The sequence below is a fragment of the Aulostomus chinensis genome, chromosome 1, assembly GCF_037954235.1.
Source record: "Aulostomus chinensis isolate RoL2024-O1b breed Wild chromosome 1, RoL_Achi_v1.0, whole genome shotgun sequence".
NCBI lineage: Eukaryota > Metazoa > Chordata > Actinopteri > Syngnathiformes > Aulostomidae > Aulostomus > Aulostomus chinensis.
In genome coordinates, this window is record NC_141320.1 from 29,802,224 (window position 1) to 29,828,800 (window position 26,577).

A 26,577-nucleotide genomic window follows, 5' to 3' on the forward strand; every position below is an offset into this window, starting at 1 on the left:
TGGAGATGCCGGGGTTTGAACCCGGGGCCTCATACATGCAAAGCATGCGCTCTACCACTGAGCTACATCCCCTCTGTCAGAGTCACCGTTTCACTGATGCAGCAACACAAACACAGACACAACATTTTTCTCCTTCATTTTAGGGATAAAAAGGAAGTCAGCCTGTGATCTCAAAGGCTCTGTGATCTCAGGAGTTTCACTGTGATGTCAGCCCTCACAACCTTAGACCACAGAGGCAAGTCAGGCTCCAGGAAGCTGAGGCTGCTCCGTTCTCAGTCCAGTCCAGAGTGAAGGTTTCCCTCTCTGAAGCTTTCCAATCCAGCCCAGATCCTCTCTGACTAGCAGGAGTCTTTGACCAGGAAATGAGAATTATATTGAACGTCTGCTCATCCTTAGAATGAAGTAAAAGTATTTGTGTTCCTAAAATAATCTCCAGATGCTAAGATCAATTATTAACATTGATTGACAGCTCTAAACTGACCCATCATCACAATACAGTTGCAAACTGAGGACTGGAATATTTAGAAATCCACAGTTGCTCATAACAACTGGTAGTACAAGTACACAGTAGAGACGACTGTAGGAAGTAGCAGTTGTGAGCCTTGAAGAAAATGCAGTAAAGACAGGAAGCCCCCATCACATTGTCAGTGTTTCAGTGACTGGCATTGTGAAGAGACTAAGACAAAGTCAGTTATGAATGGAGGGCTGAGTTGGAGCAGAGGGGGGCAGGATCCTGGGGGTGGACTGTCTTTAGGGGGCTGAGGTGTCTGGTGGTCTTGGTGGACCCTCTGCATCTCAAGCTGAGACAACAGAGTCCTGTGTTCTTGAGTCATTGTCTATAGTCTCTGTTGTTGGAGAGCTCAGTGTGGTCCCTGGTGGTCTAGTGGCTAGGATTCGGCGCTCTCACCGCCGCGGCCCGGGTTCGATTCCCGGTCAGGGAATGAGTTATTTAGAGGTTGAGGGAGAGGTGATCAGGTGGTCCACATGATGGTGGAGGTGATGAACTGTGAGTCCATCATGGCTCCACTCTCACCCCCATTGTAGTGTTCTTGGTTCACTCTGCCATGGCCCCATGTTGAAGGGTGACTGTCTCATTCAGGTTCAACCCTTTGTTAGACTCTATTAAGTCACTGACTCCTGCAAGGACAAACTCTGGTCAGTGTGGTCCCTGATGGTCCAGTGGCTAGAATTGGTGCTCTCACTGCCACAGCCTAGGGTTCAAGTCCTGGTCAGGGAAGCTGTGGATACCCTGAGGTTCTAGCCAACTATGGACTGATAGCTGACCTCCCCTCCTCTCTAAAATCCTGGAGAAAGCAGCTGCTAATCAGCTGAGTGACTTCCTCCATAACAAGAGTTGATTTGAGGGTTTCAGCCTGGTTTTAGAACCCAGCACAGAGACAGCACTGGTAGAAGTCACTGGATATATAAATATATATTATAGATAAATATTGGCCGACTCATCAATGGCTGAGGAATACATTCAGTCAGTGGCATAACAGTCCTCTGAAGCTGTAACGTGAGCCCACTTCTACCGACTAGAGGAGAGGTAAAATTACACCTGAAATCTGAGGTTTGTCCCTCAAAAAGAACCGCGATGTACTAAAAGTTTCCTCCCCAGAATGATTCTATCAACAAACACTTTAAATTGATATTCTGGAGTTTTATTTCAGTCGCCTGGAAAGTGCTGTGGAGTGAGTAAGATGGTATTTAAATGGCAGGCCTATCCACTCGCGCTAGCACTAGCATTGCAGATAGCGTCAGCAGGACCAGACCCAATGGGTCCAAAACTGTCTCCAGTTGCTGGTAGCACCCTGGTGAGCTTGGAAGGCCAAAGGTCCAAAAAACTGAACCTCCCCTTCAAGACTGCAGCTGCTCAAGAATGCAGCTGCACGTGCATGGACAGGAACTAGGAGGAGAGACCACATCACCAATCCAGAACACAGTTTAAAATCCTTCTCCTCACTCTTAAAGCTCTGAAAGGAACATTCCAGCTAAAAAGGAACCTCAGGTGTGTTCTTGTGTTTTTATTATTTCGAACGATTGCAAATGGAACCCAGTTGTGGTGAATAGTAATAAAAAGAAGAAAGAGAAGTAACATAATTTCTTAATTTCTGTATAGATTTGCCAATCCGATTCAAAACCAGATATTATCGCTGCCTGTTTTGCTTCATTTCTCCATCTCACTGCTTCTCTTAGTTCTGTGTCCACCCAGGGTGATTTCATATTCCTGACTGTATATTTTCTTAGAGGAGCATGTCCTTTCCTTGCAGTTACCACTGGGTTCTGATCAGAACACCCCACTGGTCTAGATAATGCTTTGGAACAGAAATAGCTCCAGTTTGGGAGTATGTGGTCTGTGCATGTTTCACTTTCGCCCCATCTTTCCTAGAACACTCTTGTTGATCTTTCCACCATCTGTGTTCAATTACATGTTCTTGCATCGCAGCTTCTCTTGAAGTGGACAAGTTCCAATCTATGTTTGTGTCTCCAGGCAAATAAATGTCTCGATCAAGATGGCGTCCTCTATCTAACATGAAACCTTGCACTTGGTGGTCTGGACACACCCTACAAGCAATGGTTGAACATGAGGTAGACTGATTTGCACCCAGATCACTTCAGTATTGCAGCCATCAAATCCAATCTTACTTTTGCTGGAATGTGATTTTGTACATAAACTGCTCCACCTCCTCCATAGCTGTTCCTGTCTCTTGTAAAAATATTGTACCCCTGGATTCCCAGTGCATCCTCATTGAATGTATCATCAAGGTGAGTTTGTGATCTTGCCACTAGACGGATATCCAAGGACAAGAGTTGGGACACTTCTGTTATTCTATTTCTCAGGCTGCAGATATTTTTGTGAGCCGACTGAAACCCTTTTCTTGGTAAATTAATTACAATCATAATAAACATTAATGGGACTTAATCGTCTTTCCTTTATTTTGTGAACCATAACACACAACCACACAACCACACACACAGACACACACGATTTTCCAATTAACATACTGCAACCTCATCTTCTCGCCCCCCCCCCCCCGACTGATGAACTATCTGGCCATGACTTGTCTTCCAATAACAATACAGCCACATGCAACAGGACAATGTCCATGTGTAGAGTCAAAACATATATATACATACACACATGTACACACATGATGTCATCATAAAAAACCCTTCCTCCAGGGAATTGTGAGTCATGTAATGTGCTATAGGGCCGAGTCGCTGTGCTTCTATTCCTTCTACAGCAGCCACGGAAATATGGGGCGAGGTTTTATCAACCTGAAACAGTGACAAAGCCAAACCTCCAACGTTTGGTAAATAGAAAACACCTTTTGGGGTTCTTGCCAAAGTATCTGAGAACACAGAGAATTGTGATCCCATATTTGGGTCTAACAGTTTGAAGCAGGCAACATCCGTTCCTGTCATATCAACATGTAGAGTTACATGGAGGTCTTGTAAACCTGTTAACCTGGAATGATCTGGCAGGTCTTCTTTTCCTGCTAAGAAATCATCCGTCTGAATCCAGGACACCGTCAGCATCTGATTGAAAAGGAGTACATGAGAGAATAATAGCATCCTGTATTTACAGCCTGTAGCATGTTGAAGAAGCATTCAGAATCATGGTCAGGGACTGTGCTATGAACGCCTTCAGGAGAACAATGAATAGTTGCACGCCACTTGGTGAACAAATCCCGACCCAATAGATTACTTGGTGAGTTATCAGTGATTACAAATGGATGCTCTCATGAAATGAGTCCAAATTGAACTTTGGCTGGTGCTCCAATGGACTTTGCATAGTTGCTCCAGCAATTGCTACTGTTTTTATATTTTCAGAAGTAGGAACTAATCCTACACAGTTAGCATCTGACTTATTAATGGTGGAAACTGATGCACCTGTGTCCACTAAGAGTTCAGCAGATTTTCCATCTCCTGATAATTCAACTTTAGGTTCAGCAGTTAAGAGTTATTTGAGAGCATTCAGTTACAACTTTCTGTTTTTCATTTTCATTGTTGCACACTGGAAGACACTGAAGTGCTGTCCTATTGTTGAGGGGGATGCCACAGGTTCAGAGGCGGTCCTGGTCTGGGGCCCTGTTGAGTCTGAGGTCTGGGGTGCCAGTTTCCTCTTCCTGTTGGTCTTGGCCTTCAAACCCTCTACCTCTTCTAGGATACAATCTTCTTCATTAATCGCTTCTTCTCCTTCATCATTTAACACACATTTTTGTCCTGGTATCCTAGGTTTCCAGGTTCTAGTTCTTCTTCTAAATGCAGGGCTCCATTGAGCAGTGGGAGAGAGTGAGGCAGACAAGTTCTGCTCTCTTTTAGGAAGCTTGGACAGTTCACTAAGTGACGGAACAGGACTTTGGAGATCATCATTGGCAGCAGCAGCTGCTCAAGCAGAGGTGGAGGACTGAGTAGGTTTGCTACTGGGAGTCTGCTGCTGTAACTGGTAAAAGGTGTTCTCCTACCAGTCTACATGATCAGTGGAGTCGTTGCATCGAGTCTGTAACCTCAGGTGTTTAGGATCCCATCCTCGTCGCCATTAATTGTGGTCAAGTGGCCCTGCGTGGGGGGGTCGTCCGGCGGAGCAGTGAACAGAAAGGAGGCGTGGTCTCTTTCTCAAACCTTACACACTTTATTCATGCATGAGAGAGAAGTTACAGCACTCATAGAGCATCAGAAGTTCTCTGGTGTTTCTGAGGAACAGTCAGCTATTGATCACCGTGGGGAGGGGACATACAGATTGGAGGTAGAGTCATGTCACATCCAAGGATTCTCAAAATCTCAAAATAGGCGCCCAGGTTGAGGTCAAATAGTTCAGATTATTAAAATTAACACATGCAAACATCAATCTGCCAACCACAAAGTAAGTTTACAACTTTGAAACCTGGAGCATGAGGGTACACACTTCAGCTCCTGTGGTTTGACCCAAATATATTTTAAAGTCCATGAATAAGCATCCTATTCTGCATGAATAGCACTTTTACAACATGAGCAAACATTCTCTAAGGTTTTAACAGCCTCAGCTGTGAGGCTCTTCCACATTCTGCCTGACGTTTGCAGAGAAACATAGAAACCAACAGGTCATCTTCAGCTCCACAAATCCCGAGTGTCATATATTTTCATGAGCTCTTTTCTTGATAACTCATCTGGAGGGCAGGGAGCTGTTCATTCCTCTGAGTTGGAAGCTCCTGAGTCCAGAGCTCTCTTTACTGACACCCCATTACTGGCCACTGCTTCCTCCTCATCCATCGTCACTTGGATTTTCAGCAGCCAACATCTCTTCCTTTCACCTCTAAAAACTCGTGCACACGCGCGCACACACACACACACACACACACACAGACTCCACTAATGATCACATCTCATTTTTCTCTTAGTTCAATTTCAGTTTATTTTTGCATTTTTTGTTAAATGAATTCTTCAGTTGGACTTCAACGTGCAACTCTCACTCTGGTTACGGCTTCAGAGCGACATCGTGACAAATGGTTTATTTCAAGGGTGTGTTTTCATGTGTGTTTTCAGGTATCTCTTATCTAAAAATCTTTTGCCACATACCGAGCAGGGGAATGGTTTCTCCTCAGTGTGTGTTCTTTTGTGTCTTTTCAGATCCCCCTTTTTGGTAAATCTTGTGCCACAAACTGAGCAGGGGAAAGGTCTCTCCCCTGTGTGCGTTCTTGTGTGTATTTTCAGATCTCCCTTTCTGGAAAATCTTTTGCCACAAACTGAGCAGGGGTATGGTTTCTCCCCTGTGTGCGTTCTCATGTGTCTTGTTAGTTGTCCTTTTTCTGAGAACCTTTTGCCACAGATAGGGCAGGGGACTGGTTTCTCCCCAGTGTGAATGTACATGTGTGTTTTCAGATGTCCTTTAAGTGAGACTGTTTTGCCACAAATAGAACAGGAAAATGGTTTCTCCCCAGTATGTGTTCTCATGTGACTTTTCAGATATGCCTTTTCTGAAAATCTTTTGCCACAAACTGAGCATGAGAACGGTTTCTCCCCAGTGTGTGTTCTCATGTGTTTATCCAAACTATTTTTGTAACTATAACCTTTACTGCATGTTGAGCACCTAAAGGGACGCTCATCCTTCCTGACTTCAGTCTCAGCTTCAGAAGAGTCTGACATCTGGTCTTCAGTCTGGGGTTGTTCAAGTGGATCTGGATCTACCTTGCTGGCTGGTTCTGGTTCTGGTCCTCCACACTCTTCTCCATCAGCTTCTGTTTTCAGAGGATGAACTGGGCTGCTGCTCAGAGACTCTTCTTTCAAGTTCTCCTCAGTTAGACTCTGATGAAGCTGTGGGAACTGGGGTTTCTCTTCGTTCCCTTCACTCTTCACAGGGACCAGAGTGAAGGGGAACGTGGTGATATCAGCCTCCTCCTGTCCTTGAAGCTGCCCTCCCTCCTCACTGGTCCAGAGCTCCTCCCACTCCTCTTTAATGTGGGGGGGCTCTGGGTCCTGCAGCTCAGGGGGAACCTCTTCTTTAATCACCAGCAGCTGCTCCACATCTGCAGGACACAAACAGCAACATCAGAAATCTCTTCATTTGACTCTGAAACAGCGGAGCAACAGACAGAAACAGAAATCAACTAAGATCTGTTATCACGTAACTTCAAACTGAACATACTTGAATGACTGCAGATGTGTATGATGGTGTCTCATTGACTAATAAAAGTAGGGCTGCATTTCAAAATAAGAGCATATTAATAAAACTGTGCATGTTCAAATCAAGTGCTCCATTTCAGAAAAATAACAAAGGAGCCAAAGCTTGAGTTTCTCTTGTCCTGTCTCACATCTTGACTCAGTCTCAATCTCACAGAGAGGAAATCCCTCCACAGGTGAACCCTTGACTTCCTTCCCCTCTTGTGTTCTGCTCCTCCACTTCTTTGCTCACTGAGAGAATTGAGCTGACAGGATTTTAAACCTGGGCCTGAATGGAGTGGAGGGGCTCATTAGTGAGCCTGGAACGATACTTAGTTTGATTAAGAGGAGGAGAAACCTGCCTGCAGTGGTTATGAGGAGCCAAAAAGGACCAAACACAAAGATGTGATTTTTTGAGGCGGTGGTGTTACAGGTCTCAGATTGAGACTCTGTATGCAGATGATGTTTCCTGTAAAACAGGATAATTAAGACAATCGGTGAGACACGTCTGCTCTGTTCAGCTTCTCCGTGAAGACTGGGAAGCAAACCGGCGTTCACCGGGAGAAGCAGCCCGCGACACTGCCCCCTGCTGGCGGAATGACAAACTCTCCCATTTTACATGGGACAGAAATAACATTAAAAAATAATCAAAATAACATGAAATGTGACCGACATTTAATGAGCGTCACAGTGGCATAAACAGACAGACATCGCTGTCGGTCGATGCTGCTGGGAGCGACACAACACCGGTTCTCCTGGTCAGTGTGGGGGGACTCACCTGCTCTGTCCAGCCTGACTCGGGGCTTCAGCACGGCATCGAGCAGCAACCTCTGCCGGAGGTTCTCCCGCTCGTACTCCGCCACGGTTTCCTCCAGCAGAGCCACGATCTGCTCCGCGGCCGCCGCCAGCCGCTCGGTGAGCAGCGCTCTCAGCACCGGGACTCCAGCCGCTGAGTCTCCTTCTCCCAGCTGCAGCAGGAAGTCTTCAGCGGCGGCGAGAATCCGCTCCTGGACCGACACCCGCAGCAGCTGCGCGGCGCACATGTTGAGGTTCTACCGGCGCCACTCAGCCTTCAGGAGACAAAGACCGAGGCCTTCCGCTTCTTTTCTTCTTCGTCTTCTTCAAAACGAGCAGAGTCCAAGCTCTGTTCTCTGTGCCACTCCAGACTCGCTAACCTGGTAGCAGCAGTAGTGATGAGTCCAGTGATCCAGGATTTCGGTTTGAAAAGCGCGTATTGATGACGTATTTAGTGACGTCCAAAGCCTCGCCGACCGGAAGTGGCCACGTGACGGATTCAGGACCTGGTTCTCCGGCTTGGCGTGAGATTCTCCACCACGAAAGCCTGATTTATGCTTCTGCGTCGCGTCGACGCGTGGTGACGTCAACGTCGAGGACTGTGATTTGTCCGCTCAAAACGTCTTTCCGGTTCAGTCGCAGCACAACAACACCGCCATTTTCAAAGTTTCTGTGGTGAAAGCTCCAAGAAAAAATTGACCAAGACAAAGAAAGGATTATTCGCGGCACTACAAAGACTGATGGCCAACAATTGTTGTCTGTGACCGGAAGAAAACCAAGGAATCCGACAAGAGCCCCGTAAACAATACAAAGACAAAGCCACACCCCCTAGCGGCTTGGCGGTGAATTGCAGAGCAACGCGTTCCCTCGACGCAGAATAAACCAGGCTTTCCAGTCGCACCTGTTTTACGCCCCCGTGCCAGATAAGGACCCCCATCGGGCTGTGCCACCCTGGAGGGAGCGGTCTCACAGTCAGTCAGCGGAACCATGCGGATCCGGGCCGGAGCTGTGGGAAGGAGCGCCAATTGTATCGGGTTGTTGTTTTCTGGACTGCAGCAGAACAGGAGCAGCCGGGACTGGAATGTAGAAGTAGGTTATCTTGAAGTTGACTCAGTTATGGTGAACGATATTGTGGTTCAACACTTTAATGAGCTTTAAGGCAAACATTTTTCATGAGGAAACAACGCCGGAATTGGACGGATTTCAGCGGCACACAACAACGTATCCGATACACCTCATTGGAAACCTGGTGGTCTAAGACTAAGAAACACCAGTCACCATGAAGAAAGGAACTTTTAGCTGAGCACTCATGTTCTTTTCTGCAGGTTGAATGTGGCATTTGTTGGACAGAAGCGTCTCATCTCAACAAAAGCACCTCTTCAGTGCTGAGGCATGATGGGGCCAGGCATGAGAATGAAGTCCCAGATCCACCAGGATGAACTCAGGTATACAGCCACTCTCCAACTGACTCACAGTTGCTTCATTGATCATTAATTCCTATTCATTTCTTCTCTCCTTCATCTTTAACCATCCAGCTTCCAGGAAGCAGATGCTGGATGAGGCTCTGCTGAATTTCATCCTGAAGGACTGCCAGCCCCTCAGCACTGTTGAGAGGGAAGGGTTCAGGGAACTGGTTCAGGTCCTTGAGCCTCATTTGTTTGCCAACCAGAAAGGTTTGTGTGGAAATGATCTAAAGCAGTAGTTGATATCTCCAGTTTTTTTCATCTCTAATTTCAATGTATTGATTTCCTCTGGGTGTCATTTTCAGACCATCAAACAAACGGTGGCCAAAAAGTACCAGGAGGAACGGGAAGGAGTGAAAAAGGAAGTCCAGCTGCCATGTGGACATCTGTGGACATGGAGGCTCCCTTGGCTCTGACCTGTCACTGCATTCGTGAGAATGAATGTGTTGGGAGTGCAAGACTTTCCACAAAGTCACCCTGCTGACAGTTTGGCCCCAGTCCAAAGAGGCCTGATGGAGGACTGGGCCATCACCAACAAAGTCAAGTGTCTTGTGAGCGACGCAGCACCAAACATGACAGCATCCACTAGACAGCTCCAAATTCACCACTCAGTCTGCACTGCACATCGTCTGAATCTAGGAGTCAGAAAATCCTGTGATCAGATCCCCCACTTCCATCATCAGACACAAAGCCAGGAACACTGTCACATCCCTCAGATCAGCACTACAGCCAAGGAGAAGCTGGCTCAGGTGCAGCAACAGATGGGGGGGCCAACCCTGAAACTCATCAGTGAGGTGCCAACACGCTGGAACAGCACACACAGCTGTCAGGGCTGCATGATGAGAGGGAACCAGTGTGGGAACCTCTAGCCTCTCTAAGACAGATTTGACTCCACTGACAGCTGAGGAGTTCACCACCATAGGAGAAGCACTTCTAGTAAACAGAGGTCATTCTAGTAGCCTGGTCCCTCTGTGGTTGAGCTATAATTTTAGGAAATATGGTCATTATTCAATGGTGACATCTCTCTGCTGAATCATGTAGAACTGAACGGATCCACTGGACCTTCTTTTTACAAACAGCAGCATGCAGCAGCTGTCCTGAGTGGAAAACTGCACATTTCTGTTGGTGAGAGTTAATCAAGTGATGGACTTTGTCTCTCAACAGAAGCTGTGTGGAAAAACCCTGCAGCTACGAGCGCTTCAGATTCTGAGAGTGATTCTTACGCCATTGGCTGGTTTAACCTGGCGTCTGACCGTGGAGGTGGCCGAGAGGAGCGTGACATGGCTGCACAGGTAAATCAACTATAGCAGAGTTAGTCTTTGGCAGCAGGCCAGGCCGACAAATGCTAATGTCTCTGACTGACTGACTGATGAAGTTGGACCATTGGTCAGCCACAATGATGCATGACCACAAATAGTGGCCTGGGTCTTGATGAAGCTCACAAGACTGTCAGCATCATTTCTCAGGTTAGTAGCAACTCTCACCACATCAATGTCGCATCATTTATTAGCTTAGTAGCAACTCTCATTACATCACTTTCGCATCATTTTGAGGTTAGTCGCAACTCTCAGTACATTACTATGGCATCATTTTGAGGTTTTAAGCAACTCTCACTACATTATTGTCAGCATCATTTTAGCATAGTAGCAGCTCTCACTACATCACTGTAGCATCATTTCTTAGGTGAGTAGCAACTGTCATAACATCATTTTAGCATCATTTTGAGATGAGTAGAAACTCTCATTACATCACTGCAGCCTTATTATGAGGTAAGCAAAAACTCTCAGTACATTACTGTCAGCATCAATTTGAGGTTCGTAGCAACTCTCATTACATCACTGTAGCATCATTTCTCAGGTTAGGAGCAACTCTCACTACATCACTGTCGCATCATTTTGAGGATAGTAGCAACTCTCACTACATCACTGTCAGCATCATTTCTCAGGTTCGTAGCAACTCTCACTACATCACTGTCAGCATCATTTCTCAGGTTCGTAGCAACTCTCACTACATCACTGTAGCATCATTTTGAGGTTAGTAGCAAATCTCATTACAGCACTGTAGCATCATTTCTTAGGTTCGTAGCAACTGTCCTTACATAACTTTAGCATCATTATGAAATTACTAGCAACTCTCATTACATCACTTTAGCATGATTTTGAGCATTGTAGCAACTCTCATCACATCACTGTAGCATAATTTTAAGGTTCGTAGCAACTCTCACTACATCACTGTCAGAATCTTTTTTAGGTTCGTAGCAACTCTCACCCCATCACTGTAGCACCATTTCTTAGGTTCGTAGCAACTCTCATTACATCACTTTAGCATCATTTTGAGATTAGTAGCAACTCTCACCACATCACTGGAGCATCATTTCTTAGGTCAGCAGCAACTCTTACTACATCACTGGACCATCATTTTGAGGTTAGTAGCAACTCTTACTCCATAACTGTAGCATCATTTTAAGGTTCATAGCAACTCTCACTACATCACTGTAGCATCATTTTGAGGATAGTAGCAACTCTCACAACATCACTGTCAGCATCATTTCTCAGGTTCGTAGAAACTCTCACTACATCACTGTCAGCATCATTTCTCAGGTTAGTAGCAACTCTCATTACATCACTGTCACATCAATTTGAGGATAGAAGCAACTCTCACTACATCACTGTAGCATCATTTTGAGATTAGTAGCAACTCTCACCACATCACTGTCGCATCATTTTGAGATCAGTAGCATCTCTCACCATATCACTGTCGCATCATTTATCTGCTTAGTAGCAACTCTCATTCCATCACTTTCGCATCATTTTGAGATTAGTAGCAATTCTCACTACATCACTGGAGCATCATTTTGAGGTTTTTTACCAACTCTTACTGCTTGACATTCAGCATCATTTTGAGATGAGTAGAAACTCTCACTACATTACTGGAGCATCAGTTTGAGGTTTTAAGCAACTCTCACTACATTATTGTAGCATCATTTTTAGGTTCGTAGCAACTCTCACCACATCACTGTAGCATCATTTCTTAGGTTAGTAGTAACTCTCATGACATCACTTTCGCATCATTTGGAGATTTGTAGCAACTCTCACTACATCACTCCAGCATCATTTTGAGGTTCGTTGCAACTCCCTACATTACTGTCAGCATCATTTTGACGTTAGTAGCAAGTCTAACCACATCACTGTAGCATCATTTCTTTTGTTAGTAGCAACTCTCACCTACATTACTGTCAGCATCATTTTGAGGTTTTTAGCAACTCTAACAACATCACTGTAGCATCATTTCTTTTGTTAGTAGCAAATCTCATTACAGCACTGTAGCATCATTTCTTAGGTTCGTAGCAACTGTCCTTACATAACTTTAGCATCATTATGAAATTACTAGCAACTCTCATTACATCACTTTAGCATCATTTTGAGATGGGTAGCAACTCTCACGACATCACTGAATCATCATTTCTTAGGATAGGAGCAACTCTCACTACATCACTTCAGCATCATTTTGAAATTAGTAGCAACTCTCATTACATCACTTTAGCATGATTTTGAGCATTGTAGCAACTCTCATCACATCACTGTAGCATCATTTTAAGGTTCGTAGCAACTCTCACTACATCACTGTCAGAATCTTTTTTAGGTTCGTAGCAACTCTCACCACATCACTGTAGCACCATTTCTTAGGTTCGTAGCAACTCTCATTACATCACTTTAGCATCATTTTGAGATTAGTAGCAACTCTCACCACATCACTGGAGCATCATTTCTTAGGTCAGCAGCAACTCTTACTACATCACTGGACCATCATTTTGAGGTTAGTAGCAACTCTTACTCCATAACTGGAGCATCATTTTAAGGTTCATAGCAACTCTCACTACATCACTGTAGCATCATTTTGAGGTTAGTAGCAACTCTCATTACATCACTGTCGCATCATTTTGAGGATAGTAGCAACTTTCACTACATCACTGTCAGCATCATTTCTCAGGTTCGTAGCAACTCTCATTACATCACTTTAGCATCATTTTGAGGTTAGTCGCAACTCTCAGTACATTACTGTGGCATCATTTTGAGGTTTTAAGCAACTCTCACTACATTATTGTCAGCATCATTTTAGCATAGTAGCAGCTCTCACCACATCACTGTAGCATCATTTCTTAGGTTAGAAGAAACTTTCATCACATCACTTTAGCATCATTTTGAAATTAGTAGAAACTCTCATTATATCACTTTAGCATCATTTTGAGATGAGTAGAAACTCTCACTACATCTCTGCAGCCTTATTATGAGGGAAGCAAAAACTCTCAGTACATTACTGTAAGCATCATTTTGAGGTTAGGAGCAACTCTGGCTACATGACTGTAACATCAATTTGAGGTTCGTAGAAACTCTCATTACATCACTGAAGCATCATTTCTTAGGTTAGAAGAAACTCTCATTACATCACTGTACCATCATTTTTAGGATAGTAGCAACTCACTACATCACTGTAGCATCATTTCTTAGGTTCGTAGCAACTGTCCTTACATAATTTTAGCATCATTATGAAATTAGTAGCAACTCTCATTCCATCACTTTAGCATCATTTTGAGTTGGGTAGCAACTCTCACTACATCACTGTATCATCATTTCTTAGGTTAGGAGCAACTCTCACTACATCACTTTAGCATCATTTTGAAATTAGTAGCCACTCTCATTACATCACTTTAGCATGATTTTGAGCATTGTAGCAACTCTCATAACATCACTGTAGCATCATTTTGAGGTTCGTAGCAACTCTCACTACATCACTGTCAGAATCTTTTTTAGGTTCGTAGCAACTCTCACCACATCACTGTAGCACCATTTCTTAGGTTCCTAGCAACTCTCATTACATCACTTTAGCATCATTTTGAGATTAGTAGCAACTCTCACCACATCACTGGAGGATCATTTCTTAGGTCAGCAGCAACTCTTACTACATCACTGGACCATCATTTTGAGGTTAGTAGCAACTCTTACTCCATAACTGTAGCATCATTTTAAGGTTCAGAGCAACTCTCACTACATCACTGTAGCATCATTTTGAGGTTAGTAGCAGCTCTCATTACATCACTGTCGCATCATTTTCAGGATAGAAGCAACTCTCACTACATCACTGTCAGCATCATTTTGAGGTTCGTAGCAACTCTCATTACATCACTTTAGCATCATTTTGAGGTTAGTCGCAACTCTCAGTACATTACTGTGGCATCATTTTGAGGTTTTAAGCAACTCTCACTACATTATTGTCAGCATCATTTTAGCATAGTAGCATCTCTCACCATATCACTGTAGCATCATTTCTTAGGTTAGAAGAAACTTTCATTACATCACTTTAGCATCATTTTGAGATGAGTAGAAACTCTAACTACATCTCTGCAGCCTTATTATGAGGGAAGCAAAAACTCTCAGTACATTACTGTCAGCATCATTTTGAGGTTAGTAGCAACTCTCGCTACATGACTGTACCATCAATTTGAGGTTTGTAGAAACTCTCATTACATCACTGAAGCATCATTTCTCAGGTTAGGAGCAACTCTCACCACATCAATGTAGCATAATTTCTTAGGTTAGAAGAAACTCTCATTACATCATTGTACCATCATTTTTAGGATAGTAGCAACTCACTACATCACTGTAGCATCATTTCTTAGGTTCGTAGCAACTGTCCTTACATAACTTTAGCATCATTTGGAGATTAGTAGCAAGTCTCACCACATCACTGTAGCACCATTTCTTAGGTTCGTAGCAACTCTCATTACATCACTGTAGCATCATTTTTAAGATAGTAGCAACTCACAACATCACTGTAGCATCATTTCTTAGGTTCGTAGCAACTGTCCTTACATAACTTTAGCATCATTTGGAGATTAGTAGCAACTCTCACCACATCACTGGAGCATCATTTCTTAGGTTAGAAGAAACTCTCATTACATCACTGTACCATCATTTTTAGGATAGTAGCCACTCACTACATCACTGTAGCATCATTTCTTAGGTTCGTAGCAATTGTCCTTACATAACTTTAGCATCATTATGAAATTAGTAGCAACTCTCATTACATCACTTTAGCATCATTTTGAGATGGGTAGCAACTCTCACTACATCACTGTATCATCATTTCTTAGGTTAGGAGATACTCTCACTACATCACTTTCGCATCATTTTGAAATTAGTAGCCAATCTCATTACATCACTTTAGCATCATTTTGAGCATTGTAGCAACTCTCATCACATCACTGTAGCATAATTTTGAGGTTCGTAGCAACTCTCACTACATCACTGTCAGAATCTTTTTTAGGTTCGTAGCAACTCTCACCAAGTCACTGTAGCACCATTTCTTAGGTTCGTAGCAACTCTCATTACATCACTTTAGCATCATTTTGAGATCAGTAGCAACTCTCACCACATCACTGGAGCATCATTTCTTAGGTCAGCAGCAACTCTTACTACATCACTGGACCATCATTTTCAGGTTAGTAGCAACTCTTACTCCATAACAGTAGCATCATTTTAAGGTTCATAGCAACTCTCACTACATCACTGTAGCATCATTTTGAGGTTAGTAGCAACTCTCATTACATCACTGTCGCATCATTTTGAGGATAGTAGCAACTCCCACTACATCACTGTCAGCATCATTTCTCAGGTTCGTAGCAACTCTCATTACATCACTTTAGCATCATTTTGAGGTTAGTCGCAACTCTCAGTACATTACTGTGGCATCATTTTGAGGTTTTAAGCAACTCTCACTACATTATTGTCAGCATCATTTTAGCATAGTAGCAGCTCTCACCACATCACTGTAGCATCATTTCTTAGGTTAGAAGAAACTTTCATCACATCACTTTAGCATCATTTTGAAATTAGTAGAAACTCTCATTATATCACTTTAGCATCATTTTGAGATGAGTAGAAACTCTCACTACATCTCTGCAGCCTTATTATGAGGGAAGCAAAAACTCTCAGTACATTACTGTAAGCATCATTTTGAGGTTAGTAGCAACTCTGGCTACATGACTGTAACATCAATTTGAGGTTCGTAGAAACTCTCATTACATCACTGAAGCATCATTTCTCAGGTTAGGAGCAACTCTCAGCACATCAATGTAGCATCATTTCTTAGGTTAGAAGAAACTCTCATTACATCACTGTACCATCATTTTTAGGATAGTAGCAACTCACTACATCACTGTAGCATCATTTCTTAGGTTCGTAGCAACTGTCCTTACATAATTTTAGCATCATTATGAAATTAGTAGCAACTCTCATTCCATCACTGTAGCATCATTTTGAGTTGGGTAGCAACTCTCACTACATCACTGTATCATCATTTCTTAGGTTAGGAGCAACTCTCACTACATCACTTTAGCATCATTTTGAAATTAGTAGCCACTCTCATTACATCACTTTAGCATGATTTTGAGCATTGTAGCAACTCTCATAACATCACTGTAGCATCATTTTGAGGTTCGTAGCAACTCTCGCTACATGACTGTACCATCAATTTGAGGTTTGTAGAAACTCTCATTACATCACTGAAGCATCATTTCTCAGGTTAGGAGCAACTCTCACCACATCAATGTAGCATAATTTCTTAGGTTAGAAGAAACTCTCATTACATCATTGTACCATCATTTTTAGGATAGTAGCAACTCACTACATCACTGTAGCATCATTTCTTAGGTTCGTAGCAACTGTCCTTACATAACTTTAGCATCATTTGGAGATTAGTAGCAAGTCTCACCACATCACTGTAGCACCATTTCTTAGGTTCGTAGCAACTCTCATTACATCACTGTAGCATCATTTTTAAGATAGTAGCAACTCACAACATCACTGTAGCATCATTTCTTAGGTTCGTAGCAACTGTCCTTACATAACTTTAGCATCATTTGGAGATTAGTAGCAACTCTCACCACATCACTGGAGCATCATTTCTTAGGTTAGAAGAAACTCTCATTACATCACTGTACCATCATTTTTAGGATAGTAGCCACTCACTACATCACTGTAGCATCATTTCTTAGGTTCGTAGCAATTGTCCTTACATAACTTTAGCATCATTATGAAATTAGTAGCAACTCTCATTACATCACTTTAGCATCATTTTGAGATGGGTAGCAACTCTCACTACATCACTGTATCATCATTTCTTAGGTTAGGAGATACTCTCACTACATCACTTTCGCATCATTTTGAAATTAGTAGCCACTCTCATTACATCACTTTAGCATCATTTTGAGCATTGTAGCAACTCTCATCACATCACTGTAGCATAATTTTGAGGTTCGTAGCAACTCTCACTACATCACTGTCAGAATCTTTTTTAGGTTCGTAGCAACTCTCACCAAGTCACTGTAGCACCATTTCTTAGGTTCGTAGCAACTCTCATTACATCACTTTAGCATCATTTTGAGATCAGTAGCAACTCTCACCACATCACTGGAGCATCATTTCTTAGGTCAGCAGCAACTCTTACTACATCACTGGACCATCATTTTCAGGTTAGTAGCAACTCTTACTCCATAACAGTAGCATCATTTTAAGGTTCATAGCAACTCTCACTACATCACTGTAGCATCATTTTGAGGTTAGTAGCAACTCTCATTACATCACTGTCGCATCATTTTGAGGATAGTAGCAACTCCCACTACATCACTGTCAGCATCATTTCTCAGGTTCGTAGCAACTCTCATTACATCACTTTAGCATCATTTTGGGGTTAGTCGCAACTCTCAGTACATCACTGTGGCATCATTTTGAGGTTTTAAGCAACTCTCACTACATTATTGTCAGCATCATTTTAGCATAGTAGCAGCTCTCACCACATCACTGTAGCATCATTTCTTAGGTTAGAAGAAACTTTCATTATATCATTTTAGCATCATTTTGAAATTATTAGCAACTCTCATTATATCACTTTAGCATCATTTTGAGATGAGTAGCAACTCTCACTACATCTCTGCAGCCTTATTATGAGGGAAGCAAAAACTCTCAGTACATTACTGTCAGCATCGTTTTGAGGTTAGTAGCAACTCTCGCTACATGACTGTAACATCAATTTGAGGTTCGTAGAAACTCTCATTACATCACTGAAGCATCATTTCTCAGGTTAGTCGCAACTCTCACCACATCAATGTAGCATCATTTCTTAGGTTAGAAGAAACTCTCATTACATCACTGTACCATCATTTTTAGGATAGTAGCAACTCACTACATCACTGTAGCATCATTTCTTAGGTTCGTAGCAACTGTCCTTACATAACTTTTGCATCATTATGAAATTAGTAGCAACTCTCATTACATCACTTTAGCATCATTTTGAGATGGGTAGCGAACTCTCGCTACATCACTTTATCATCATTTCTTAGGTTAGGAGCAACTCTCACTACATCACTTTAGCATCATTTTGAAATTAGTAGCCACTCTCATTACATCACTTTAGCATGATTTTGAGCATTGAAGCAACTCTCATCACATCACTTTAGCATCATTTTAAGGTTCATAGCAACTCTCATCACATCACTGTAGCATCATTTTGAGGTTCGTAGCAACTCTCACTACATCACTGTCAGAATCTTTTTTAGGTTCGTAGCAACTCTCACCACATCACTGTAGCACCATTTCTTAGGTTCGTAGCAACTCTCACTACATCACTGTCAGCATCATTTCTCAGGTTCGTAGCAACTCTCACTACATCACTGTAGCATCATTTTGAGGTTAGTCGCAACTCTCATGACATCACTGTCACATCATTTTGAGGATAGAAGAAACTCTCACTACATCACTGTAGCATCATTTTAGATTAGTCGCAACTCTCACCACATCACTGTCGCATCATTTTGAGATCAGTAGCAACTCTCACCATATCACTGTCGCATCATTTATCTGCTTAGTAGCAACTCTCATTCCATCACTTTCGCATCATTTTGAGATGAGTAGCAATTCTCACTACATCACTGTAGCATCATTTTGAGGTTTTTTACCAACTCTTACTGCTTGACATTCAGCATCATTTTGAGATGAGTAGAAACTCTCACTACATTACTGGAGCATCAGTTTGAGGTTTTAAGCAACTCTCACTACATTATTGTAGCATCATTTTTAGGTTCGTAGCGACTCTCACTACATTACTGTAGCATCAGTTTGAGGTTTTTACCAACTCTTACTGCATGACATTCAGCATCATTTTGAGATAAGTAGCAACTCTCACCACATCACTGTAGCATCATTTCTTAGGTTAGTAGTAACTCTCATGACATCACTTTCGCATCATTTGGAGATTTGTAGCAACTCTCACTACATCACTCCAGCATCATTTTGAGGTTCGTTGCAACTCCCTATATCACTGTCAGCATCATTTTGACGTTAGTAGCAAGTCTAACCACATCACTGTAGCATCATTTCTTTTGTTAGTAGCAACTCTCACTACATCACTGTAGCATCATTTTGAGGTTTGTCGCAACTCTCATGACATCACTGTCACATCATTTTGAGGATAGAAGAAACTCTCACTACATCACTGTAGCATCATTTTAGATTAGTCGCAACTCTCACCACAACACTGTCGCATCATTTTGAGATCAGTAGCAACTCTCACGTCATCACTGTCAGCATCATTTCTCAGGTTCGTAGCAACTCTCATTACATCACTTTAGCATCATTTTGAGGTTAGTCGCAACTCTCGGTACATTACTGTGGCATCATTTTGAGGTTTTAAGCAACTCTCACTACATTATTGTCAGCATCATTTTAGCATAGTAGCAGCTCTCACCACATCACTGTAGCATCATTTCTTAGGTTAGAAGAAACTTTCATTACATCACTTTAGCATCATTTTGAAATTAGTAGCAACTCTCATTATATCACTTTAGCATCATTTTGAGATGAGTAGAAACTCTCACTACATCTCTGCAGCCTTATTATGAGGGAAGCAAAAACTCTCAGTACATTACTGTCAGCATCATTTTGAGGTTAGTAGCAACTCTCTCCACATGACTGTAACATCAATTTGAGGTTCGTCGAAACTCTCATTACATCACTGAAGCATCATTTCTCAGGTTAGTCGCAACTCTCACCACATCAATGTAGCATCATTTCTTAGGTTAGAAGAAACTCTCATTACATCACTGTACCATCATTTTTAGGATAGTAGCAACTCACTACATCACTGTAGCATCATTTCTTAGGTTCGTAGCAACTGTCCTTACATAACTTTAGCATCATTATGAAATTAGTAGCAACTCTCATTACATCACTGTATCATCATTTCTTAGGTTAGGAGCAACTCTCACTACATCACTTTAGCATCATTTTTAAATTAGTAGCCACTCTCATTACATCACTTGAGCATCATTTCTTAGGTCAGCAGCAACTCTTACTACATCACTGTAGCATCATTTTGAGGTTAGTAGCAACTCTCATTACATCACTGTCACATCATTTTGAGGATAGAAGCAACTCTCACTACATCACTGTCGCATCATTTTGAGGATAGAAGCAACTCTCACTACATCACTGTAGCATCATTTTCAGGTTAGTAGCAACTCTCATTACATCACTGTCGCATCATTTTGAGGATAGAAGCAACTCTCACTACATCACTGTAGCATCATTTTGAGATTAGTAGCAACTCTCACCACATCACTTTAGCATCATTTTGAGGTTAGTAGCAAATCTTACTACATCACTGGACCATCATTTTGAGGATAGTAGCAACTCTTACTCCATAACTGTAGCATCATTTTAAGGTTCATAGCAACTCTCACTACATCACTGTAGCATCATTTTGATGTTAGTAGCAACTCTCATTACATCACTGTCGCATCATTTTGAGGATAGAAGCAACTCTCACTACATCACTGTAGCATCATTTTGAGATTAGTACTAACTCTCACCACATCACTGTCGCATCATTTTGAGATCAGTAGCATCTCTCACCATATCACTGTCGCATCATTTATCTGCTTAGTAGCAACTCTCATTCCATCACTTTCGCATCACTTTGAGATTAGTAGAAACTCTCATTACATTATTGTAGCATCATTTTTAGGTTCGTAGAAACTCTCACTACATCACTGTAGCATCATTTTGAGGTTTTTACCAACTCTTACTGCTTGACATTCAGCATCATTTTGAGATGAGTAGAAACTCTCACTACAGTACTGGAGCATCAGTTTGAGGTTTTAAGCAACTCTCACTACATTATTGTAGCATCATTTTTCGGTTCGTAGCAACTCTCACTACATTACTGTAGCATCAGTTTGAGGTTTTTACCAACTCTTACTGCATGACATTCAGCATCATTTTGAGATAAGTAGCAACTCTCACCACATCACTGCAGCATCATTTTGAGGTTCGTAGCAACTCTCATGACATCACTTTCGCATCATTTGGAGATTTATAGCAACTCTCACTACATCACTCCAGCACCATTTTGAGGTTCGTTGCAACTCTCTACATTACTGTCAGCATCATTTTGAGGTTAGTAGCAACTCTAACCACATCACTGTAGCATCATTTCTTTTGTTAGTAGCAACTCTCACCTACATTACTTTCAGCATCATTTTCAGGTTTTTAGCAACTCTAACCACATCACTGTGGCATCATTTCTTTTGTTAGTAGCAAATCTCATTACATCACTGTAGCATCATTTTTAGATTAGTAGCAACTCACTACATCACTGTAGCATCATTTCTTAGGTTCGTAGCAACTCTCACTACATTACTGTAGCATCATTTTGAGGTTAGTAGCAACTCTCATTACATCACTGTCAGCATCATTTCTCAGGTTCGTAGCAACTCTCACTACATCACTGTAGCATCATTTTTAGGATAGTAGCAACTCACTACATCACTGTAGCATCATTTCTTAGGTTCGTAGCAACTGTCCTTACATAACTTTAGCGTCATTATGAAATTAGTAGCAACTCTCATGACATCACTTTAGGATCATTTTGAGATGGGTAGCAACTCTCACTACATCACTGTATCATCATTTCTTAGGTTAGGAGCAACTCTCACTACATCACTTTAGCATCATTTTGAAATTAGTAGCCACTCTCATTACATCACTTTAGCATGATTTTGAGCATTGTAGCAACTCTCATCACATCACTGTAGCATCATTTTGAGGTTCGTAGCAACTCTCACTACATCACTGTCAGAATCTTTTTTAGGTTCGTAGCAACTCTCACCACATCACTGTAGCACCATTTCTTAGGTTCGTAGCAACTCTCATTACATCACTTTAGCATCATTTTGAGATTAGTAGCAAATCTCACCACATCACTGGAGCATCATTTCTTAGGTCAGCAGCAACTCTTACTACATCACTGGACCATCATTTTGAGGTTAGTAGCAACTCTTACTCCATAACTGTAGCATCATTTTAAGGTTCATAGCAACTCTCACTACATCACTGTAGCATCATTATGAGGTTAGTAGCAACTCTCATTACATCACTGTCGCATCATTTTGAGGATAGAAGCAACTCTCACTACATCACTGTAGCATCATTTTTAGATTAGTAGCAACTCTCACTACATCACTATATCATCATTTCTTAGGTTAGGAGCAACTCTCACTACATCACTATATCATCATTTCTTAGGTTAGGAGCAACTCTCATGAAGTCACTTTCGCATCATTTGGAGATTTGTAGCAACTCTCACTACATCACTTTAGCATCATTTTGAGGTTCGTTTCAACTCTCGACATTATTTTCAGCATCAATTTGAGGTTAGTAGCAAGTCTAATCACATCACTGTAGCATCATTTCTTTTGTTAGTGGCAACTCTCACCTACATTACTGTCAGCATCATTTTGAGGTTTTTAGCAACTCTAACCACATCACTGTAGCATCATTTCTTTTGTTAGTAGCAACTCTCATTACATCACTGTAGCATCATTTTGAGATTAGTAGAAACTCTCACTACATTACTGTAGCATCATTTTGAGGTAAGTAGCAACTCTCATTACAACACTGTAGCATCATTGCTCAGGTTAGTAGCAACTCTCATTACATCACTGTCACATCATTTTGAGGATAGAAGCAACTCTCACTACATCACTGTCGCATCATTTTGAGGATAGAAGCAACTCTCACTACATCACTGTAGCATCATTTTCAGGTTAGTAGCAACTCTCATTACATCACTGTCGCATCATTTTGAGGATAGAAGCAACTCTCACTACATCACTGTAGCATCATTTTGAGATTAGTAGTAACTGTCACCACATCACTTTTGCACCATTTCTTATGTTCGTAGCAACTCTCATTACACCACTTTAGCATCATTTTGAGATTAGTAGCAAATCTTACTACATCACTGGACCATCATTTTGAGGATAGTAGCAACTCTTACTCCATAACTGTAGCATCATTTTAAGGTTCATAGCAACTCTCACTACATCACTGTAGCATCATTTTGAGGTTAGTAGCAACTCTCATTACATCACTGTCGCATCATTTTGAGGATAGAAGCAACTCTCACTACATCACTGTAGCATCATTTTGAGGTTAGTAGCAACTCTCATTACATCACTGTCGCATCATTTTGAGGATAGAAGCAACTCTCACTACATCACTGTAGCATCATTTTGAGATTAGTAGCAACTCTCACCACATCACTGTCGCATCATTTTGAGATCAGTAGCATCTCTCACCATATCACTGTCGCATCATTTATCTGCTTAGTAGCAACTCTCATTCCATCACTTTCGCATCACTTTGAGAATAGTAGAAACTCTCATTACATTATTGTAGCATCATTTTTAGGTTCGTAGAAACTCTCACTACATCACTGTAGCATCATTTTGAGGTTTTTACCAACTCTTACTGCTTGACATTCAGCATCATTTTGAGATGAGTAGAAACTCTCACTACAGTACTGGAGCATCAGTTTGAGGTTTTAAGCAACTCTCACTACATTATTGTAGCATCATTTCTTAGGTTAGGAGCAACTCTCATGAAGTCACTTTCGCATCATTTGGAGATTTGTAGCAACTCTCACTACATCACTTTAGCATCATTTTGAGGTTCGTTTCAACTCTCGACATTATTTTCAGCATCAATTTGAGGTTAGTAGCAAGTCTAATCACATCACTGTAGCATCATTTCTTTTGTTAGTGGCAACTCTCACCTACATTACTGTCAGCATCATTTTGAGGTTTTTAGCAACTCTAACCACATCACTGTAGCATCATTTCTTTTGTTAGTAGCAACTCTCATTACATCACTGTAGCATCATTTTGAGATTAGTAGAAACTCTCACTACATTACTGTAGCATCATTTTGAGGTAAGTAGCAACTCTCATTACAACACTGTAGCATCATTGCTCAGGTTAGGAGCAACTCTCACTACATCACTGTAGCATCATTTTGAGGATGGTAGCAACTCTCACTACATCACTGTCAGCATCATTTTGAGGATAGTAGCAACTCTCACTACATCACTGTCAGCATCATTTCTCAGGTTCGTAGCAACTCTCATTACATCACTTTGGCATCATTTTGAGGTTAGTCGCAACTCTCAGTTCATTACTGTGGCATCATTTTGAGGTTTTAAGCAACTCCCACTACATCACTGTAGCATCATTTCTTAGGTTAGAAGAAACTTTCATTACATCACTTAGCATAATTTTGAAATTAGTAGCAACTCTCATTATATCACTTTAGCATCCTTTTGAGATGAGTAGAAACTCTCACTACATCACTGCAGCCTTATTATGAGGTAAGCAAAAACTCTCACTACATTACTGTCAGCATCATTTTGAGGTTAGTAGCAACTCTCGCTACATGACTGTTACATCAATTTGAGGTTCGTAGCAACTCTCATTACATCACTGCAGCATCATTTCTCAGGTTAGGAGCAACTCTCACTACATCAATGTAGCATCATTTCTTAGGTTAGAAGAAACTCTCATCACATCACTGTACCATCATTTTGAGGATAGTAGCAACTCACTGCATCACTGTAGCATCATTTCTTCGGTTCGTAGCAACTGTCATTACATCACTTTAGCATCATTTTGAGATGGGTAGCAACTCTCACTACATCACTGTATCATCATTTCTTAGGTTAGGAGCAACTCTCATGAAGTCACTTTAGCATCATTTTCAGATGAGGAGAAACTCTCACTACATCACTTTAGCATCATTTTGAAATTAGTAGCAACTCTCATTACATCACTTTAGCATCATTTTGAAATGAGTAGCAACTCTCATTACATCACTTTAGCATGATTTTGAGCATCGTAGCAACTCTCATCACATCACTGTAGCATCATTTCTTAGGTTCGTAGCAACTCTCATTCCATCACTTTAGCATAATTTGGAGATTAGTAGCAACTCTCATGACATCACTGTATCATCATTTCTTAGGTTAGGAGCAACTCTCATGAAGTCACTTTAGCATCATTTTCAGATGAGGAGAAACTCTCACTACATCACTTTAGCATCATTTTGAAATTAGTAGCAACTCTCATTACATCACTTTAGCATCATTTTGAAATGAGTAGCAACTCTCATTACATCACTTTAGCATGATTTTGAGCATCGTAGCAACTCTCACCACATCACTGTAGCATCATTTCTTAGGTTAGAAACAACTCTCAGTACTTTACTGTGGCATCATTTTGAGGTTAGTCGCAACTCTCACAACATCACTGTAGCATCATTTCTTAGGTTAGAAGAAACTTTCATTACATCACTTTAGCATCATTTTGAAATTAGTAGCAACTCTCATGATATCACCTTCGCATCATTTTGAGATGAGTAGAAACTCTCACTACATCACTGCAGCATTATTATGAGGTAAGCAAAAACTCTCAGTACATTACTGTCAGCATCATTTTGAGGTTAGTAGCAACTCTCGCTACATGACTGTTACATCAATTTGAGGTTCGTAGCAACTCTCATTACATCACTGTAGCATCATTTCTCAGGTTAGTAGCAACTCTCGCTACATGACTGTTACATCAATTTGAGGTTTGTAGCAACTCTCATTGCATCACTGCAGCATCATTTCTCAGGTTAGTCGCAACTCTCACCACATCAATGTAGCATCATTTCTTAGGTTAGAAGAAACTCTCATTACATCACTGTACCATCATTTTGAGGATAGTAGCAACTCACTACATCACTGTAGCATCATTTCTTAGGTTCGTAGCAACTGTCCTTACATAACTTTAGCATCATTATGAAATTAGTAGAAACTCTCATTACATCACTTTAGCATCATTTTGAGATGGGTAGCAACTCTCACTACATCACTGTATCATCATTTCTTAGGTTAGGAGCAACTCTCATGAAGTCACTTTAGCACCATTTTGAGATGAGTAGAATCTCTCACTACATCACTTTAGCATCATTTTGAAATTAGTAGCAACTCTCATGACATCACTTTCGCATCATTTTGAGATTAGTAGCAACTGTCATTACATCACTTTAGCATGATTTTGAGCATCGTAGCAACTCTCATCACATCACTGTAGCATCATTTCTTAGGTTCGTAGCAACTCTCATTACATCACTTTAGCATCATTTTGAGATTAGTAGGAACTCTCACCTCATCACTGTAGCACCATTTCTTAGGTTCATAGCAACTCTCATTACATCACTGTAGCATCATTTCTCAGGTTAGGAGCAACTCT

The 26,577-nt window shown here is 41.4% G+C and overlaps 1 protein-coding gene and 2 non-coding genes across 3 annotated transcripts; 1 reads left to right on the forward strand and 2 right to left on the reverse strand.

The window, feature by feature from the left end:
- trnaa-ugc (transfer RNA alanine (anticodon UGC)) lies at positions 1 to 72 on the reverse strand. The gene has a single exon. It is a non-coding gene; the product is annotated as a tRNA-Ala (tRNA).
- A 797-nt stretch (positions 73 to 869) lies between these two features.
- trnae-cuc (transfer RNA glutamic acid (anticodon CUC)) lies at positions 870 to 941 on the forward strand. Its single transcript has one exon. It is a non-coding gene; the product is annotated as a tRNA-Glu (tRNA).
- A 4,555-nt stretch (positions 942 to 5,496) lies between these two features.
- LOC147271109 (uncharacterized) lies at positions 5,497 to 7,253 on the reverse strand. Its single transcript, XM_086205756.1, has 4 exons — positions 7,198 to 7,253; positions 7,071 to 7,108; positions 6,326 to 6,506; positions 5,497 to 6,220 (listed from the first exon to the last, which is right to left on the reverse strand). Exons 1-4 carry the CDS (start codon positions 7,251 to 7,253, stop codon positions 5,497 to 5,499), a joined length of 999 nt encoding a protein of 332 aa, XP_086061882.1.
- Between the last annotated feature and the right edge of the window lie 19,324 nt (positions 7,254 to 26,577).

What these genes read in the sequence shown, in the direction of transcription:
- LOC147271109 (XM_086205756.1), bottom strand. Translation starts at nt 7,253, where the DNA reads ATGGGAGAGTTTGTCATTCCGCCAGCAGGGGGCAGTGTCGCGGGCTGC. An exon ending in AGAGTCTCAATCTGAGACCT is followed by an intron (nt 6,507 to 7,070) that starts GTAACACCACCG and finishes TGTGTCCTGCAG; the next exon opens with ATGTGGAGCAGCTGCTGGTG. An exon ending in CTGGTCCCTGTGAAGAGTGA is followed by an intron (nt 6,221 to 6,325) that starts AGGGAACGAAGA and finishes TCCTCTGAAAAC; the next exon opens with AGAAGCTGATGGAGAAGAGT.